General features: G+C 40.1%; 1 protein-coding gene across 22 annotated transcripts in view; it reads right to left on the reverse strand.

Annotated features, from left to right (window-relative positions):
• SUGCT (succinyl-CoA:glutarate-CoA transferase) overlaps nt 1-20635 on the reverse strand; it is a 643257-nt gene that overhangs the window by 393536 nt on the left and 229086 nt on the right. For 16 of the 22 annotated variants that reach the window (XR_014833261.1, XR_014833262.1, XR_014833260.1 and 13 more), the window contains one exon: nt 8006-8077. The exons of the other annotated variants lie outside the window; for them this stretch is intronic. Coding sequence is in view for 12 of the 16 variants with exons in the window: in XM_085004903.1 (XP_084861029.1) it covers nt 8006-8077 (72 nt within the window). In the remaining 4 variants the exon portion in view is untranslated. The remainder of the gene's footprint in view (nt 1-8005; nt 8078-20635) is intronic. 22 annotated transcript variants of the gene reach the window in all.

Genomic DNA, 20635 nt, shown 5'->3' on the forward strand with positions numbered 1-20635 from the left:
TCCCTGGAACTCGCCTCTCCTTACTCCAGTCCCGACATACTTCCAGGGCCAATCCGTGGGAGGACAGAGGAAAAATCCACAAGGATCAGCCCTCTCTTTTGGGATCACAGCTCAGTGATGAAGAAGAAAGGCGCCCTTCCTGAGTTTTGGCTTCTACTCTTCTTTTGCTGCCTCTGCAGGACTGTTTGGAGGCTGGGGCATACAAAAGTGAGAAGAGGGGGAGACGGAGGATGTGCACACCCTCCCTCTGCCATTTCACGCCCTTCACACCAGGAATGAAAGCCATTTGCTGCAGCTCAGCTCTGTTCCCTGGTGCCCACCTCCAAGTTTCAGGCTCTACTGTGTTCAGATAAAGGAATAATTAGAGGAAAAAACTGGTCACCTTACTGCCAGTTTAGAGATACTTCAGATTCTGGTGTTTCCCCCCAGTTCTCGAACTACTCTTACTTCTCAGAGTCCTATTACAGATGTCCCATTTGTTCTGTACAGGCTTTATCACTGTGTGCAATGGAAGAGACAGGGAGAAGGGTGCTTATTCCCTTTTATTGAGAACCAGAAACTCCATACCTAATTGTTACAAAGACCAGCTCTCAAGTTCATACTGTGAGCCAGGACTATACTGTTTTACTTATAATCTAACTCTTACAAAACCCCAAAAGTTATATATTAGCAGAGTTATGTATCATCATCTTCTTCTTACCATGAGGACACAGATGCTCAGCAAAGATTAAGTTCCTTGCCAGAGATCCCCTGACTGGGTTCAAGACTCACAGAATGCTCTAGAATTACAGTGTCCTCAGACCACCTGCTCCACAATCAACTGTAGTACCTATTAAACTTGCAGTTTCCTATGTCCCACCTCACATGCTAAGTCAAGTCTTTGAGAGAGGGGCTCAAGGAGATTTCCTATGCTGTGTGCAAGTTGAGAACCAATGTATACTGCCTCCAATAAAGGAAACTTTCAGTCTATATGACTTTTAAAAGGATGTCAGTGTATTTCAAATAGGAATACCCATTAGTGTTGGCATCAATCAGCTTAAAATAGCTTACATATGCTCATATTCCCTATTCTTCCGCATCATGTTAAGGGACATAAAATAGAATTTGTTAGCACCCAAGGTTCACTTTATATGCAGGAAGATTTTCTGAACACCAAGCCTTGAACCCAAGACTCCTACTCCCACTCTAGTCCCTGACAATGAGAGTTTCCTAAAAGGACCCCCTCCCGAGAATGATTAGTTAACCGGTATATTCTATTTTGGAAGAAGTTGGGGCATAAGTAAATTCTATCCATTTGTTGAAAACAACACTGCTTCATTTCTCCCCAGGAAGTAGAGCTGCCCTGTCTTTCACAATGGACCTTACTTGGCAAAGGAACAATTTTGATAGGCTTACCAAAACCTCATGAATAGATCAACCCGAATAAAAGTACTTGGGAGAAACTCATTCACTATACATGGGAGGAGGGAGAACCTTACATCAAATAAGCAAACAGATTTTTTTTTCCCCTTAAGAGAAAAGGTATTTAGGACAAGTTTACATGTAAGGATATATTTTGAAGGGGAAAGCCAATCAGATTGTGAGTTTGCTCAAGATGCTTGGTTAATGTTGTAGATAACGTTAAAATCCCGTACACATAAAACTCCTCTTCTGAGGATCTCAAAGAGCTTTATAGACGTTGCCTTGGTGGCTCATAACAGGGATTATCATTTCTAACTCACATATGGGGAAACAAGGTCAAGTGTGCCATTCTCCAAGGCCCTCTGCTAGTCTCCTTTTTAGAAAATGTGTCATAACACACCATAACAATAAGTCATATTTTAGTACTAAAACTTATGGCAAATATTCTACTTTGAAATAAAAATCTTTTTCAAAAAAATGTTCCTATGGATATTCATGAGGAAGTTCAAAAGTTTCAAAGTGATCAGCAGTAATAAATCAAAAATAAAAAGAATTCAGTACAGTTATTTTCAACAGTGAAGAATACGCCAACTAGTCATTTCTACCCCTCCCCACCCTGATTCTGGAGAAAGAAAACTCCAAAACATATGGCCCAAGAAGCAAGTCTGTACTCATTTAGAGCAATGCACTGCCTTTTACGTCTCTGCAGCTCGAGTCGCAAATGATTTCACAGGCAACAGCTTCCGTATGTTTCATATTTTTAACATTGACCGTTCGTAATAAAGATGCTTTGATCCTAGATCAAATGTTTGAACCGATTTTCTCTACACTACTCAGAGTCACCATTACAAAAGTTCCCCTCTTTCCCACCTCAGATGCTCCAGTCCTTCCTGCAACTGGAACTATCCTCATCTGTCACCTTCTCTGCAGTACTTCCCCCCCCTTTGCTGTGGTTTTTAGCTGTGCTCGTTAACCTCTCATACGAAAGAGGCACAGCAATAAATAATTTTTGTACATTATAAGTGCACTGCAATAAATAAGGTTTCTCTAAGGGAGTCACAGGCATCTTTAATAAAACTGAAAGCTCATGGTAGTAATGGTTAGTTTAAAAAAAAAAAAAAACAAAAAAACTTTCCCAGTCAGTAAAAAATCCTCAACAGGTAAGGCCCTCCCTTACACGTAAGAAAAATAAAAACTTATATACGGTTATTAACTAGATTATATTCCCAGGATTTGAACTCTAAAAAGTGAACTGAAACCCTAAAACGTTAGATAAAAACAAAAGACCAGAGTCTAGATGAATAGTGAAAACATAATTTTTTTAAAAAGTCTAAGCAATGCTAAAAATTGAGAATATCTTCAATATACAATTACTTTAAGAGTTCCTGTTGTGGCGCAGCAGAAACAAATCTGACTAGTATCCATGAGGACGCGGGTTCGATCCCTGGCCTCACTCAATGGGTCAGGGATCCGGCATTACCATGAGCTGTGGTGTAGGTCACAGATGCAGCTTGGATCTGGCATTGCTGTGGCTGTGGTGTAGGCCAGCAGTTGTAATTCATATTCGACCCCTAACCTGGGAACCTCCATATGCTGTGAGTGTGGCCCTAAAAAAAGTTTAAAAAAATAAAAAACTTTGAGTCCAAGACTTTTATTTAAGGCCTTGTTCAGAAACAACTTTTTTCTTTTTTTTTTGGTTACCCCTGTGGCATGCGGAAGTTCCCAGGGCAGGGATCAAACCTGCACCGCTGCTCCACCATCTGGAGCCCACAAGCAGTACCAGTGCCAGATCCTTAACCCACCTAGCCACCAGGGAACTCTGGGAGTAACATTTTTAATATAACAATTGCTAAAAACTTAAAACATGAATCTGGCAGAATGGTACTCATGAAACAAAGACTAATTTGAAGAAAAAATTAAATTTTCTGTGGTAAATAAATAAATTTGGCAATAGAGTAACAATATTTGGACCTATGTGGATCCCATGGGATTTTAAAAAGAAAAAGAAAGAAAAAAAAGAAATCCTGGTGTTAAAAATCACTTTTTCCTTCCATATCTTGCTGTTGTAAATAACACTGCAATGAACCAGGAGTGCATATCTCTTTTTCACGAGCTTTTATAGAGCTCTATCTCCAGTCCACCCTCCCCCTTCTGAGGCTGGTGGGTGGGGCTGCAAGTCCCAAGGCTCTAATCTCTTGGTCGTCCTGGTGCCTATATCCCATCCTAGAGCTACCTAGGGGCCTCCCCAAGCCGCCTCGTAGGATAAACTCAGGTACCACTGAAAAGAGCCTGTTACGAATAACAAAAGACAATCCATCACTCAGGAAATTTCAATGGTCTCAGAGACTTTGTGTACGGAATTGGGGACAAAGACTAACTATATTTTTTTTTTGTATTTGACCACAGTTTAGAAACTTCATGGAAGTAGAAGAGAAAAGAAAAACACGCCGCTCTCCTACCACCAAAGAGAGTTTGTACTGGCATGATGGAGTACTTACAGGCTTTTACATGAATTTTGAGCACCATATTTATATTAGCATTGCAAACATTTTATGCTGATATTTACGTCGATAAATCTCATCACTGTTGCTTTATGAATGTCACTCATCTTAATGCTATTTCTTCAGAGAGATTTTCCCCGACAACCCACTCACTACTTTAACACAGTAGCCTATTTTAATTCTCTTTGTGGCACTCACCATGGGACACTTTGGAGTTTATTTCTTTGTCTAGTGTTGCTCTCCTGTTGAGCATCTTTCCGTGTATCTGTTCACCATCTGCATGTCTTCTCTGAAAAACTGTCCATTCAGAACTTCCGCCCGTTTTAATTGGATTGCTGGTCTTTTGCTATTAGGTTGTATGAATTCTTTACATATTTTGGATATTAACCCCTCAGCAGATATATGATTTACAAATATTTTTCCCATTCAGTGGGTTATCTTTTCATTTCGTTAATGATTTCCTTTGCTGTGCAGAATCTTTTTACTTTGATGTAGTCCCACTTATTTATGCTTGTCTTGCCTTTGCCTTTGCTGTCAGATCCAATAAATCACTGCCAAGACCTGTGTCAAAGAGCTCACTACCCATGTTTCTTCTAAGGGTTTTATGGCTTCAGGTCTTAAGTTCAAGTCTTAAGTCTATTTTGAGTTAATTCTTGTGTATCACATAAGACAGTGGTCCAGTTTAATTCATTTAGAACATATAGATGTTCAATTTTCCCAAAACTATTTATGGAAGAAACTGCTCCATCCCCATTGTATTCTTAACTGCATTGTTGTAAATTAACTGACCACATATGAATGGATTTATGTTCACCTCTATCTTGTGTTCCATTGATCTATGTTTCTGTTTTTATGCTAATACCATACTGTTTTGATTACTATAGTTATGTAATATAGTTTGAAACCAGAGCATATGATGCATTCTCCATGTTATTCTATCTCAAGATTACTTTAGATATTTAGGGTCTTTTGTGGTTCTATACAAATTTTAGGATTGTTCCATTTCTGTGAAAAATACCATTGGAATTTTGATAAGGATTGCAATTAATCTATAGACAGCTTTTGACAGTACTGATGTTTTAACAGTATTGACTTTTCCAATCCCTGAGGACATCCATCTTTCCATTTATTAGTGTTTTCTTGAATTTCTTTCATTAATGTGCCTTACAGTTTCAGTGTATAGGCCTTTCACCCTCTTGGTTAAATTTATTCCTAGGTATTTTATTCCTTTAGATGCATTTGTGAGATTGTTTTCTTCACTTCTCTTTTCTGATAGTTTGCTATTATTATATAGAAACACAGCAGACTTTTGTAGGTTGACTTTTGTATCCTGCAACTTTACTGAATTCACTTATTGTTCCACAATTTTTTGATGGAGTCTTAAGAATTTTCTAAATATAAAATCATGTAATCTTCAAGTAGAGACAACTTTACTTCTTCCTTTCCAATTCTGACATCTTTTCTTTTTTACTTGCGTGACTGCTTTAGCTAGGACTTCTAGTACTATGTTGAATAACTTTAGGGAGAGTAAGCGTCCTTATATTTTACCACAAATGCTTGTTTGTTCTAATCTTACAGGAAAAGCTTTCAACCTTTTGCCACATGTTAGCTGTAAGCTTGCCATTATAGCCTTTATTATGATGAGAGATATTCCTCCTGTTTCTAATTTAAGAGTTTTTAAATTATGATTATTAAATTTTACCAAATGCTTTTTTCCGTCTACTGAGCTGATCATGATTCTTTTCTTTCATTTGAATAATGTGATGTGTACCACACTGACTTATTTGTGTGTACTGAACCATCCTTGCCTCCCAGAGATAAACCTCATTTGATCATGGTGTATGATCCTTTTAATGTATTGTAGAATTTGGTTTGCTGATATTTTGTTGAGGATTTTTGCCTCTGTGTTCATTAGGGACATATTGGTCAGAGTTTTCTTTTCTTGTGGTATTCTTGTTGGTTTTGGCATCAAGGTAGCACTGGCCTCGTAAAATGAATTTGGAAGTGTTCCCTCCTTTTCTATTCTTTGGAAGGGTTTGAGAAGGATTGGCACTAATTCTTCTTTGAATGTTTGATAGAATTTACCAGTCTGGTCCTGTAGTTTTGTTTGTTGGGAAGTTTTGGATTACAGACTTAATCCCCTTACTAGCAATCAGTCTGTTCGGATTTTCTACTTCTTCATAATTCAATCTTGGAAGGTTGTACATTTCTAGGAATTTATTTCTTCTAGATGGTCCAGTTTTTTGGCATATGATTTTCCATAATAGTCCTTTATGATCCTTTCTGTGGTAACAATTATGACCTATCCTCTCATTTTTTATTTTATTTTTTTGCGCCAAGCTAATGATTTGTCAATTTTGTCCATCTTCTAAAGAACCAGTTCTTGGTTTCACTGATCTTTTCTATTGTCTTCTTAGCCTCTATTTCATTTATTTCTGCTCCGATCTTTGCTTTTCCTTCCTTCGACTAACTTTGGGCTTTGTTCTTAAAGATCTAGTTCCTTGAGGTGTAAATTTAGGTTGTTTATTTGAGATATTTCTTGTTTCCTGACGTAGTCATTTAGCACCATGAACATCCCTCTTAGAATGGATTTTCCTGCATCCCATAAGCTTTGATATGCTGCATTTCCATTTTCATTTGTTTTAAGATTTTTTTTTTGATTTCTTCATCAATCCAGTGTTTTTTATATAGTAGCATATTGCTTAATCTCCACATATTTGTGATTTTCCAGTTTTGTTCTAACACTTGGTTTCTAGTTTCATACCACTGTGGTCAGAAAAGATGCTTAATATGATTTTAATATTCTTAAATTTATTAAGACTTGTTTTGTGGCTTAACATATAATTTATCCTGGAGTATGGTCCATGTGCACTTGAGAAAGAATGTGTATTCTGTTGTTTTTAGATGGACTGTTCTGTGTATATCTGTTTAGTCCATCTGGTCTAATTTAAAACCAATATTTCTTATTGATTTTTTGACTGGATGATCAATTCATTCATACAAACAGGGTAGTAAAGTCCCCTACTATTACTGTATTGCTGTCTAGTTCTCCCTTTAGGTCTTAATATTTGCTTTATATATTTAGGTGCTCCTATGTTGGATACATAAATATTTACCAATATTACATGCACTTGTTGGATTGACCCCTTTATCACCGAGTAATGGCCTTCCTTGGCTCTTATGACAGTCTTTGTTTTAAAGTTGATTTGCCTTCCGGATATAGGTATTGCTACCTCAGATTTGTTTTGGTTTCATTTGCATGAAATGTCTTTTTACACCCCTTCACTTTCAGTCTGTGTGTGTCCTTAAGTGAGTCTCTTGTAGGCAACATAAACATGAGTCTTGTGGTTTCGTCCATTCATCTACTCCACATCTTTTGAATGGTGAATTTAGTCCATTTACATTTAAAGTAGTTATTGATAAGCATGTACCTACTGTCATTTTGTTAACTGTTTTCTGATTGTTTTCTAGATCCTCTGTTCCATTCTTTCAGAAAAAAAAATCTTGGTGTTAAAAAATCCCTTTAAAATGACATTTTTCCCCCTTTTTGTTTGGGCTGGTAAACAGGTCAGGTTTTAGCATAATTTAAGCTACTACAACTCTTAATTTCAAAATACAGCCAGATACATCAATTGAAAAACAAAACAAAACAAAAAAACAGTGCTGGAAGTTCCCATTGTGGATCAAGGGTAACGAACCCAACTAGTACCCATGAGGATGCAGGTTCTATCCCCGGCCTTGCTCAGTGGGTTAAGGATCCAGCGTTGCTGTAAGCTATTGTGTAGATTGCAGACTCAGCTCGGATCCTGCATTGCTGTGGCTGTGAATGTAGGCCAGCAGCTATAGCGCCAATTAGACCCCTAGCCTGGGAACCTCCATATGCCACAGGGTACAGCCCTAAAAAGGAAACAAACAAACAATGCTAATTTAGATCCTATTCTTAGCTTTTATAAGTGTTAAAAGAGCATACTTTTAAGTGCTAATACAGACAGTCTTGACTAAAGATTTAGCAACACTGTTCTAGGTAAACTTGAATTTTCCCAGGTTTATGCAAAATGAGCTATTGCATATATTATCTGCCCATCCCAAACGTTACAGGTTACCTTGCACACAGTCGCAAACTGTTGGTTATTTCCTGCTCCAACTACAAGATATCCATCCTTGGTTTTAAAAGCCTAAAATAAACAAACACATTCATAAGTATATAATTTTATATATTAAGAATACCATAAAAAATTGGCTTTAAATTCTCAAACTTTTATATAGAAAGCTTGTTGTAAAGTAATATTAAGTCAATATCAACTAATTAGTATATTTGTCACTTGTATTTGCATAATTGTCATTTGACGTTTTCAAAGCACATCCTGGCTCTTCAACTAACTTATAACTTTGGAGGAAGGGGTTGGAGAGGAGAGGGGCTTATAAAAATAAAGAAAACATTGGATTTTTTTTTTTTTTTTTTGTCTTTTTGCCATTTCTTAGGCCGCTCCTGTGGCATATGTAGGTTCCCAGGCCAGGGGTCAAATCAGAGCTATAGCCACCAGCCTACACCACAACCACAGCAACAAGGGATCCAAGCCGCGTCTGCAACCTACACCACAGCCGACAGCAATGCCAGATCCTTAACCCACTGAGCAAGGCCAGGGATGGAACCCACAACCTCATGGTTCCTAGTCGGATTCGTCAACAACTGAGCCACGATGGGAACTCCAGAAAATATTGGAATTTTATTACAACTCATAACATGAAATTCTTTATCATTATAGTCCACATTATTGTTGATTTTCCCAAAGCTTTGTGTTTTGTTTGTTTCCAGTTTTTCTTGCAGGGCAGAGAGAACGATGATGGTGCATTGTTTTCTACAAAATTTAAGAAGACTAGATGGAAACAAAGAAAGGAAAGACAGAAGGAAGGAGAGAGGAGAAAAGAAAGGAGAGTGGAGGCAAGAGGATGAGGAATGAAGCTATATTTCACCTTTGAAAATCTCAGATGTAAACTTTTGGGTAATTTTCACCTTCTAGAAAGTGAAAAATTACACCTCTGGATCTCTGGGCCTCAGGTGGCTTTATGTCCCTGAAAACGTCTGTTGCTTTTAGGATACATGTTCATTTGGACAGCTGCAGACATATAAGTAATTGATGCTGCCATTTCCCACAGTGCTGGCCTCGCTGGAGTGCTCTTCTGCATCCCTTTCCCCATATTTGTTCACAGTGATGGTCGGAGGAGCCGAACTTTACCCTCCCAAGGCCTCAGTCCCACCTTCTTCAGGTAAGGCTTTGCTTTTGTTTTCTCTCTTTCTCTGTGAAAACTGCTCTGTATCTTCACCTACTTGTTCTTCACTTACTCCTGCCTTTAAGAGAGAGACCTGGCATCTTGCTTGGCAGGGTTTTACCTCTATAGGCGAATGACCTTAGTACTGCCTTCATGCGCATCCTTCCGAATCCTGCTCGACCATCTTTCACGCCTTCATTTCCACTGGACCCTTCTCTTCCGCCCACATATAAGCTCACACTCACGCGGAAAACACTGACAGAAATAAAGGAAAATGTGCATCCGTCCTGACACCCTCTCAAGTGATCGTGACATCTTCTTCCTCGCTCCATCTCTAAAGAAGACAAGAGCACCGCTTCTTCACCAACCCTTTGTCCCCAGGCTTCCCACCCCACCACTGCATGAGCCTCTTCTCTCTTGCCCCGCTGTGCTATTTGCTCCCGTTAACCACCCCCTCGAGGCTCCGCCTGGGCTCCAAGCGCCATGACCTGTTTCCTCATGCCTTTACAGGACCATCTTCTCCCAAACTTCAGCATCACTTAAGCATCTGTGTTTGGTCTTTTACTTCCCCTGTTTCTTGTGGTAGCCACCAGTCACATGTGAGTGTTAAATTTAAATAAACCAAAACTAAATGAGCCCAACACAGAAGATGACAAATTGTGATTCCAGTTAAATGAAATGTCCAAGATCGGAAAATTTGTGAAGACAGAAGAATTTGTGGCTGCCTACGGCTGAGGCAATTGAAGAAGTCTGGAGAGTGACAGCGTGAGTCCTGGCTTGCTTGCTGGGGCAATGAAAATGTTACAAAATTGACTGTGGAAATGGCTGCACAACTCTGAATACACTAAAAACCACTGAATCATACAGTTTTAATGGCTCAGTTTATAGCATGTGAGTTATATTTCAACAAAGCTGGTATTAAGAAAGATTAACAGTTCAGTTCCACTGACATACTAGCTGCATGTTAAGCATTCAATAGTCACATGTGGTTAGTAGCCAGAGACAGTCAACATAAAGAACATTTCTATCAACTTCCTTTTTTTTGGTCTTTTGTCTTTTGAGGACTGCACACTCTGCATATGGAGGTTCCCAGGCTAGGGGTCCAATCAGAGCTACAGCTGCCAGCCTACACCACAGCCACAGCAATGCCAGATCCGAGCTGTGTCTGCAACCTACACCATAGCTCACGGCAACACCAGATCCTTAACCCACTGAGCGAAGCCAGGGATCGAACCCACAACCTCGGTTCCTAGTCGGATTCGTTTCCGGTGTGCCATGATGGGAACTCCTCTATCAACTTTCTACCAAAAGTTCTGTTGTAGAATGCTGCTAGACTGGAGTTGATAGACTGTATTTTTTCTTTTCTTCTTCCTACTATATGTTATCTGAAGAATGTGACACAATTAATAAATGGTTATAGAATGTTAATAAATTTCTCAAATGATTGCTTCTGTATAATAAAGTTGTGGCTAAAATAGGTCTCAAGGAAAACACTATAATCAGGTTTTCTTCTGTTTACATTTTTCCTTGATTTGGGAATCAATGCTACTAAGACATTACATGAACTATTTTAAATGTTTACATTCCCTTATCCACCAGGCAAAAGCAAAATTAGTGTTATATATAATGCATTAGCGTTTCTTGGAGTTCTCTTGTGGAGCCATGGGTTAAGGATCTAGTGTTGTCACTGCAGTGGCTTGGATGGCCAGTTTTGATCACTGGCTGGAGGACTTCCATATGCCATAGGCACAGCCAGACGAACAAACCAAACATACATAAAGCGTTGGTGTTTCTTTAACTACATGAACAGCATGATTTGGAATCTGGAGGAAAGGTGAGCCTTGGCACAACGTGGCAAAGAACTCAGCTGAAGTGCGTTCAGGTGCTCATGTTCTATGGAAAGTAGAACTTGCAAGTGAAGAAACTGGATATTTAATGTAAGCTATTTCTAAGCAAAATGTTAAAGGTGTGACGTGGCTCCTCCTGGCGGTTTAAGGTACAATATAAATAAATCTAAGATAGTACAAGTTAAAGGCAAGCAAAAAGGAAGTTGAAATTACAGATCTGGAAAATTCTCAGCTCTTCCGTATTACAAAAAGTGAGAGCATGTGATCAGAAGAAAACACCAAGGGTATGGCCAAGGGCCATTTGATGAGGAGACGTCCTTTAGCAGACGAATGGGTAGATGCACTGGTGTACATTCAGAAAATGGAGTGTGACTCCGTTCTAAAAGGAAGTGAACTGCCAAGCCATGAAAAGACATGGAGAAACTTCAAGGGCATGTTACTAAGAAGCCCTCTAAAAAGGCAACATAATGTATGACACCCAACTATAGGACAGTCCTTAAAAGGCAAAACTATGGGCACAGCAAAAAAGACATAAGCAGTTTCCAGAGGTTAGGGAGAGGAAGAGGTAAACAGGCAGCATATAGAGCATTTTCAGGGTGGCAAAAATAGTTCGTACGATACTATAGTGGTAGATAAACGTCATTTGTCCAAATCCATAGGATGGGCAACCCCAAGTGTGAACCCTAATGGAAGCAGTGGGCTTGGATGATCATAATTTATCGGCGTCGGCATAGCAACCGCACATGTGAGGGTGGTGCACGCAGGTGGCGGGGGGAGGTGCATGGAAAAATCTTCGCACCCTCTGTTCGATTTAGAACCTAAAACTGCTCCCAGAAGTTAATTTTTAAAAAAAGAAAAAAGCATCCTCGCGGCGGTGATAATGCTCTGTATCTTGATTATATCAGTGTCAATATTCTGGTCGTGACACTGTACTGTAGTTTTGCAAGATGTTACCAATAGGGTATAGGAGCAGAGAAAACAAAAGCACACATGAATGCAGAGAAATAAAAGAGCCGATCTAGAATTCCCATTGCTTGTGGAAGTTTCTATTGATTCCCAGATCAACTTGCTTTCTGAGCATCCAGCTATACAAACCTGCTCTGACGATGTCTTCATCATTGAGCTAATGAAAATCAAAACTAGGAAAGGATCCCTGTAAGTTCAGCATCAACTCAATATATTATCAGAGAATCAAGTGGAAAAGGGGAAAAAGGAAAACTGGAATTTACTGCATCACCCTCTCAAACTACCATATTGATGCATTAATATTTTCTCTGGCTGGTAGTTAAGTCTACTTCAAAGACAGGAGTACAAACTTCAGATCCTCCTGGAGCTACTTAATTTTTAACAAGATTTTCTTCCACAAAAGGTAACCATTGCTAAATGATTTCATCATCCACTGGAAAGAGACATTCCATGAAGTTTAACTCATTGCCATGAGAATGTTTCTGGAATGTCAAGCAGTTCCTGACTTTGGGTCTGTGCTAGGACATCGTGACAAATATAGAGCGCTATTTCCTACCACTAATAGCTCAGTTCACCTTGTGGTGCTGGAGCCGGCTGAGCCAGATGGCACTGAGGTACACACTGCTTACAGCTCAAGAGCAGTGTCTTCTATGGGATGGAACCATGTAACAAGCAGTAAAAGAGCCCAGGAGCCCCTAATTTCTCCTACTACCTATCTGGCTCCGTCTACACATTTCTTTATAGGGAAAATCCGTTTTGAACACTGATTTCTAGATGCAAGCCCTTGTCCTGAACTCTAGGATAAATAGCCTTGGAGGCAAAATTCTGCACTGATTTCCTGCCACCCCACATCCACGTCAGGATTTTCCAATTCCATAGGAAGTCTGAATGTTCAAAAATATTCTTGAGATCCTTCAAATAAATTAAATCAAACATATTTAGGACTTTGAATCACTCGGTTCCTGCTAGTAGGTATGGAGGCACGGAAAAGAAGAGAAATAGAAACTGTCCTATGTTTATGCTCTTCACAAATTATCAGTGGATGTTATTTTTCTTATAGAACAAGTCCTTTGTGAGGAAAGCCTACTGTTATTCAAGAAGGCAGCTATCATGCATCTTGGACATAATGTAAAATGGCACATGAAGTTATTTTTCTTGGAAAGTATGTATTAGAAACTGGTTTTGGTGATTGCGAGCTAATTGAGATATAAAGAATTTTAAACCAGATTACTTAGAATAACCTGCCAAAAACACCCACTATTTAATGGAAACTAACAAAAAAAAAAATTCTGGACAAGATTCTATACTGACTTTTCAGGAGCACTTCAAGGTAAAAATTTCTTGACCATCTTAAGCATTTTTTTCAGTGCTCTTTGTTTTTATCGCACACACATGCTACAACAATCAGAGTTCCACACTCATTATGTACCCAACACGAAAATACCATTTCCGACAATGAGCCTACATTTTATCTGAGACTGTAAAAAGCATTCATAGACCAGAACTTAATTCATGCTGTTACCGCACCATTTCACCTCGAAGTGAAATATACTAAGAAAATTGCTGTAAAGTGGATTAGAGAGTGGATTGCCAATAAGGTTTTCCAAACATATTTTAACTCTATCATATCTCGGGATTTATCACTGACAAAACGTAGAGCACACACAGTGAGACTGGGCTGAGGGGAAGGCCTGACATTGGGGCTGCCCACTAGACCTGAAGAGGCACTGGGTCACAGGTCCAGTTGACAGAACTTCAGCCCAGAGTATTAAAAGTCTGAATAAGCAAGGTTTAGGAAAGTATTCAGCAAGATGAAGTATGGAGTATAAGTGGGGAAGGAAATAAGAAATGTTGATAGACTAATTCTTCTGAGTCCTACAGTGGGCAGCTGACTCCTGAGATACACAGGCAAAGGCTACTGAGAGCCCTCTGCAGTTGCACCCAGCATCTCCGGCAATATCTGACCTAGTGGAAGTTTACTACACTTTGTCAGATCCAGGCTGAGGTATGAACCCTGGATCACAGAAAACTAAGTAATCCAAGACATACTGCACAAAAGCCTTGATGGCAACACTGGGAAGCATGAAGTAGGAAGGATAAGGAAGTGTCAGGGGCCCAAACACGAGGGCTCACTGGTAATGGCAAACACACTAAGACTCGACACCCACGCCAAAGTCCCTTCCACCCAGATTACTGCCTAAATCTAAGGGTGAAGATAAGTTCAAGGTGAGATGGAGAACAGAAATCCATTAGGAGTTCCAGAGGTATCTTGCAGTTGGAACAATGAATGGCTCAGTCCTCCTAATTACGTACTTATTCATTTTACCATCGTCAAAATTTAGCCCATTCACAAGACAGACAGCCCTCACATCTTCAGAGGCCATTAGTGGCTGAAAGACCTCTTCCTTTATCTCCCTAATGCGCAAAGCCAAGAGTCTCTTAGCTCATCATGGTGTTTGGAGGCAAGGAAGTTGCTACCTTGTAGGATGGTGAGGAGAAATCTCCTAGCATCTCACCCTAGTGCAGGACCATCAGGGACACATCCGTACTGCCACCTCCTCTAACCAACAATTTCACAATCATCACCCCAGCCCAGTACCCCTGGCAGACATGTGTAACTCTGGCGCTCCGTCTTGAAGCATGCAAGATCAGCCTTAGTATTCTTTCCACAGAGTACCAAGTACTAAAAGTAGCGAACACCCCAGGTAGCTACCACCAAGGAATTGAACATGAACTGCAAATAAAATTCATTTTCCATCCACATATAAAATGGGTTCCTGTACAGAGGCTTGGAATCTCAAGCCACTGATTCTCAAAACATCTTTGGGCTTGGCCCAAAGACGGTGGGAAGAACGAATGGCTACTCCACTTACGCAGTGGAGAACAAGCGTTTATGGTTAACACCTGCTAATTCACAGGAGTAAGTGAAATGTAGCCCTCGTGGGATAACCACGTATCTAAAACGAGTCACCACCATGGTCAGAAAGAAGCTTAGGGGAGACTCCCTCTTAAGTATTTACAGACATTTCTAGCTAAGGAAAGTGACAGAAGAGGTGGTGGCTACAAGCAGCCTTGATGAAACTGCCACCTTCCAGGGTCTGAGCCCATTCTTTGAAGGGCTCATTCTTCTTCCTCAGTGATCAGGCCTGGAAGCCTAACTCAGGCCATCTAACATACATGTGAGATTAGGGTAGATACCAGAATGATAAGTTGCTACTATACAGTGAGAAATAACTATATTAAGAAGTCAGAATCCTTGCAGACTAAATGATCAATGAATTCTCTCCTTGGGAAACTAAAGATTAGAAGGCAAAATTGATAGAATTGAGAATGGATTAATTAGTTCTCGTCTCAAGTCTTCATAAATGTGGAAACTGAGCTAAGCCTGAATCTCAGTGGAAAGGTCGGGAGACCCTTCCGTGTGTGGCTAAAAGGAGCAGGGCCAAAGGAGACCAGGCTTATTCAGCAGAGGGAGTTATGCTGACTTGCTAGAGGACTGAGGTCTCAAAATGGACCTCAGCTATTTCCATTTCATGAAATACAGTCAAAAGCAACAGGCGCTCTGAATATTATTCTGTACATTCCAGGTTCAGTCACTGCTGACCCAAAGGCCTTGGACTCACTCACACGGGTGTTTACACCACGGCTGAGGCCATGGGAGTGTCACGCAGGCTCTTCTGCATCAAAATTTAGACCAACTAGGAAGTTATCCCTTCCAAAGTAATTTAACATCAGAGCCATTAGAAGCATTCTTCCAAAACAACCTGAAAAAAATTTTCAGTAAGTCCTTCCAGTAGGTCAAAAGGTGAAGAAAGCAATAACTCTTTTCTCATCTCCATAATCACTTGAGAAAAGATATTTGGTATTTCTGTGACCTCTGCCAACATTAACAGGTCATATTAGCTAAAAAGTCAAGGGTAACAGGAGATTCTGTTTTATTTTAGAGTTTCTTTCCCTATTTGAATAATTGCTGTATTTTAGCTCCTCTGGGATTCACTCTCGGTAAATAAAGGTGGGAGCGAGTTAAGAATATTTACGCATAATAGAATGTGCTGGAAATAATTTATCATCGCCTGTCTCCTCAAACAATAAAATTCTTCATCCCAATCACATTAAACTGTTGAATTTCCAGTCCACCCCAGGCTCCCCGGAAGAAGCACATGGTGTGACTGACCCTTCCTCATCCCTGGTTGACCAGAATCGTGTAGACACACCCACGCCCAGGCCAACCAACAGATTCACCGAGCAGGAATCAATTACCTCAGCTTGAGATGGGGCTGGAATGACCATGTTAGGCTTAAGTAAGTAAGAAAGCCTCAGAAAGACTAAAATAAAACTGAGAGAAAAGGCCAGACTGTACTAAAGCAACAGATAGCAACTGCCCCAGGCCTGATGGCATCCTGATTCTCATGGAAAAAATGGGGACTGCTGTTTCTGAAAAATCTCTGTAGCTTTATAAGAGCCTCCTCTTATCCACCCCATCCCTGGTTATCAGAATTAGCTTGACTACATCTCTGTTTGTAGAACCAAAAAAGATTTCATCTTAGATTTTCTAAACTGCGCCACATGATGCAAATTGAGGATCAACACGGGACTGGAGTTCTCTCGCACAGTGGGGACTGGGGGAGCACAGTGGGGACTGGGGGAGAGGTGAAGAGGAAGGCTGGGTCTATTTCATGGGGCCTGACATATAGGAGGACCTTATATTTATTTGAAAGTTTTTTTTACTAAAGATTCTAAACTAGCAGTTCCCAAATTATCTCCACAAACACTGTTCCATAAAGTGTTCATAACAATCTCCCCTTTCTTTTTCTCTCTCAGCACCACACACACAAACTTTTTCTTTTCTTCACTCAAATAAGTTTGAGAAATGCAACTTCGACAGCTTTTGTTGGTTTATTTTTCTTTTTACAGCCACACTGGCAGCATATGGAAGTTCCCAGGCTAAGGGTGAAATCGGAGCTGTAGCTGCAGGTCTACATCACAGCCACAGCAACACCAGATCTGAGCCACATCTGTGACCGACGAAGCTTGTGGCAACACTGGATCCTCAGGCCACTGAGTGATGCCAGGGATCGAACCCACATCCTCAAGGACAGTATATCAGGTTCTTAACCCACTGAGCCACAAGGGGAACCCCAACAGCTTTTTTCACTCTACTTTTCAAAACCCTTAATGTACTAGTAAATTTATGAATCTCCCAAAAGAGACCTAGAATTTTTTTAAAAGGAGGTTCCCAAGTTAGCATGATCATAAAACCTTTTTGTTAGGAATACCAACTAATGTCTCCCAGAAGAGTGCTCCACAGGAAAGTCTGAAAAGGGCCGGGCGAACTGTCCAACCTACACAGGAGCAAGGATCCTGCTGACATCCAGAAGTACCTACAGAGTGTGATCTTTCATTTTCTTCAGAGGCAGTTTCACAAATTAACTGATTCATTTAAAGTTTGATGTAATACTATCCCCTAAAGAATAAACTACATTTGAAATTGTTTGCAAGTCCCTAAATGAAGGCTTTGGCTAAACGCCAAAAGAATGTTAATTTATTTTACCTTAATCCATATTTCCCACTCAATAAAGTCAGTTTTTTAAATATGATAGCTGATTATTTAGAGAAGGTGGTTTTTAAAAAGTGATCATGAAATCTTATTCATCAAGGGTTCTTAGCAGAGAATGACAGCTACAGAGACCAGAGGAAGCTCCTCAGGACCTTCGCTACACATACTGCTAAAATGCAGCTTTTAATTACTGAATTATAGGTAATAAGTTATTTTGCTCTCAGATAGAGTCTCTCTGCTTCCATTCCCAGCCCTTCAGCCATCTCCCTCTTCCGTGCCTGGGATGGCTCCAATTCAGCACCTCACCAAAACTACTTGCAAGTGACATCTTAATCACCATATTTCTTCTCAAAGTTCTCAGTTTTTTTGATCTTCTTGCCCCGGCTAGCCACTTTCTCCTGTTTTGCCCTGGAGAGAAACGATGCAATCTAACTTCCTTCCAATTCCAATTCCTCGTACTCTGTGGGATTTCTGGGCTTTTCTCTCAGTCAACCTCTCTTTCTACTCCTCCTCCTTCAGCTCTGTGACCTCACTCACTCCCAAAGATTCAATCATGACTTCTACAGGATTTCTCTTTGTCACACTGACCCACTTCCATGCTCTGGCACTAAATTCTTCCAAGTTGGTAATCAAAACTCAACTACTTAAGTGCCATCTAAACCTGGCCTGGGACAGGTCGAGAAACCACGCAGGAAAAACCGTCATAAAGCTGGAACACATAAAGGGCTATCCCACCAGGAAAAGCATAAATGAGAAGGACCCACTGATGAGAAAAGGTAAAAAAAGACTTCCCTGAATAATTTTATCATGGTTTTTCCTTAAAGAGATTCAAACTTATCTGTAGGGTCTGAACAGCAAAAGCCGAAAAAAGGTCCCCATTTTCTAATAAGTCCTTCAGGGTGCAACACAAGAAGTAAATACAAGCTCTGCCCGGAAGGACACCCTCAGCCTAAACTGAAAGGGATTATACTAGACAGATCAACTGCCTCCGAGCCCACAAGCCAACACTATGCAATATACAAGGGATAAGCTGCCATGAGCAGGATTTGGCAGAAACAATAAAAAGCAGAATCAGAATCACAAGATCTCCAGCCAACAGTGTTTCCAAGCACAAAACATAAAATACTCATGGCTAAAATGTTTCTTAAATGAGGAATAGATCCAGGCATAGGAGAAAAGTATAAGTTATGCTCAAAAAAAGGTGCATTTCTAAAAGAGTAAGATAAAATTTTTAAAAATAAAAATACAGTCAAAATTTAAAACTCAGTGGACAGGTTATGGAACTTATCAGAAAGCTGAAAGGACAACTGTTGCTGGGAATAGAGCTTTTAAAAAATTAGCTAGAATTCAGCAGAAAGAAGAAGAGATCAAAAATATAAAAATGATATTAAGAGACAAAGAGGTAAAATTTAAAATATCCAAATGGAGTTATGGATGGAGAGAACAGAGAAAACGGGAGAGAGGAAACAGATGAAAAGATAATCCTGAGAAATATCCAGGATTAATTCTGTAAACTCAATGGATCCCAAGTGGAACAAATAAGAAGAAATGCCATCTAGATAAGACTATCAGAGTCAAAGCATGGGTATTAAAATCATCCAAATAAAAAAGTAATCTGTCCATTTTAAGAATGTCATTTGCACCAGTAGCAGAAACCTCTACAGCAATTACAGAAGTCAGGCATAATGTTGAGACGTAATAAATGTCAACACAGAATTTTTGTAGTTAACTAAACTATTCATAAAGAATAATCTTGAAGTAAAGTCATTTTTAGACTAATAAAGTTAGGGAGTTTATCAGCACCATATCCTCACCAAAGTCATTTCTAAAAAAAAATTTACCTTAGAAAGAAGGATACTGAACCTAGAAATAACACGATACAAAAAGGGACAGCGAGAAAATAAAATATATATGAGTCAATCTAAAACACTAATATAAAATGATGGTAACAACAATAATAATTAAGAAGGCAGTAATGGGAATGAACCAGTAAGATCTCCCTTCAAGACAGAACCCAGCGTGGGGTGACATCAGCAAAGCGGCAGAAGAGGAAGCCCCAGACCCTCTTTCCCCCAATAATATTTAGACCAGTTCCCTTTGTAAGAAATCCCAAACATGGTTGACAGCGTCCTGCACTCCAGGTCTCTAGGTGAAACCAGCCACATCAAACCTAGTAGGAAAACTGTGGCACTCACTTGCCATAGCCCACCCCCACCCAACTCGGTGCATCGTTATTGGGAGAAAACGCTCAGCTGCTGGCTTCTCCCTGGGAAGGAAAAGAAAAGACGGAAACGTAGGTCCAATGTGCTGACTTTTTGAGAGGCTGCCTGAGGAACTGGTTTCTCTCTTGCCTGAATCTAAGAGCTAACGGGAAAGGGAGTTTGGGTGCGGGCTGCTGAGAACAAAGGCAAGGACCTGGACTAGCCCGCACCATCATACCTCCCCCCGCTGACTTTGGAAAACGTGGGCGAAAACCCCAACTCCTAGATTCTCCCTGGGAAGGAAAATAATTGGAACATGTGTACAATGTTCCAGATTTTCTGGGGACTTCCTGAGGGACTGGTTTCTGCCTCACCTGCCTCAGAGAACTTAAACGACAGATGCCAGAGGGCTGCTGAGAAAAAAAAAGAGAAAGCTGGGTGGCATGCTACTATGCCAGAGGATCCACAGCACAACAGACAGAAACCAATATAGCAAAGTGGCCTCTCACTCAAAGGGGGAAGACAAGAGTCAGGTGTGTGTCCAATATTCCAGCTCTTTGGGGCACTGCTGAAGGGACTGGTTTCTGTCTCTCCAGTCTCAGAGCACTGACATGACACAACATACACTAGGTGCCTGGGGGGTGCTGAGAACAAAAGACTGTTGGGAGTTTGCTGCACTCCTAGAGAACCTGCAGTACTGCAGATGGACACTGGAGGGAGGAAGAGATTGTGAACTTCTGAAAAGAGAAACTGGCATTCTTTTTCTCATATTATATATGTAAAACTGAGTCAGTGCCATACAGCAGAAGTTGACAGAACATTGTAAATTCACTATCATTAAAAAAAAAAAAAAAGGCCAAATATGGGAGGAAAAAAAAAGAGAGAAAATGG

The sequence above is a fragment of the Sus scrofa genome, chromosome 18 (genome assembly GCF_054392235.1).
Source record: "Sus scrofa isolate SSC_HxYL_T2T_F1_AM1 chromosome 18, Sscrofa_HxYL_maternal_Yorkshire_Landrace_v2.0, whole genome shotgun sequence".
In the NCBI taxonomy this organism is placed as follows: domain Eukaryota; kingdom Metazoa; phylum Chordata; class Mammalia; order Artiodactyla; family Suidae; genus Sus; species Sus scrofa.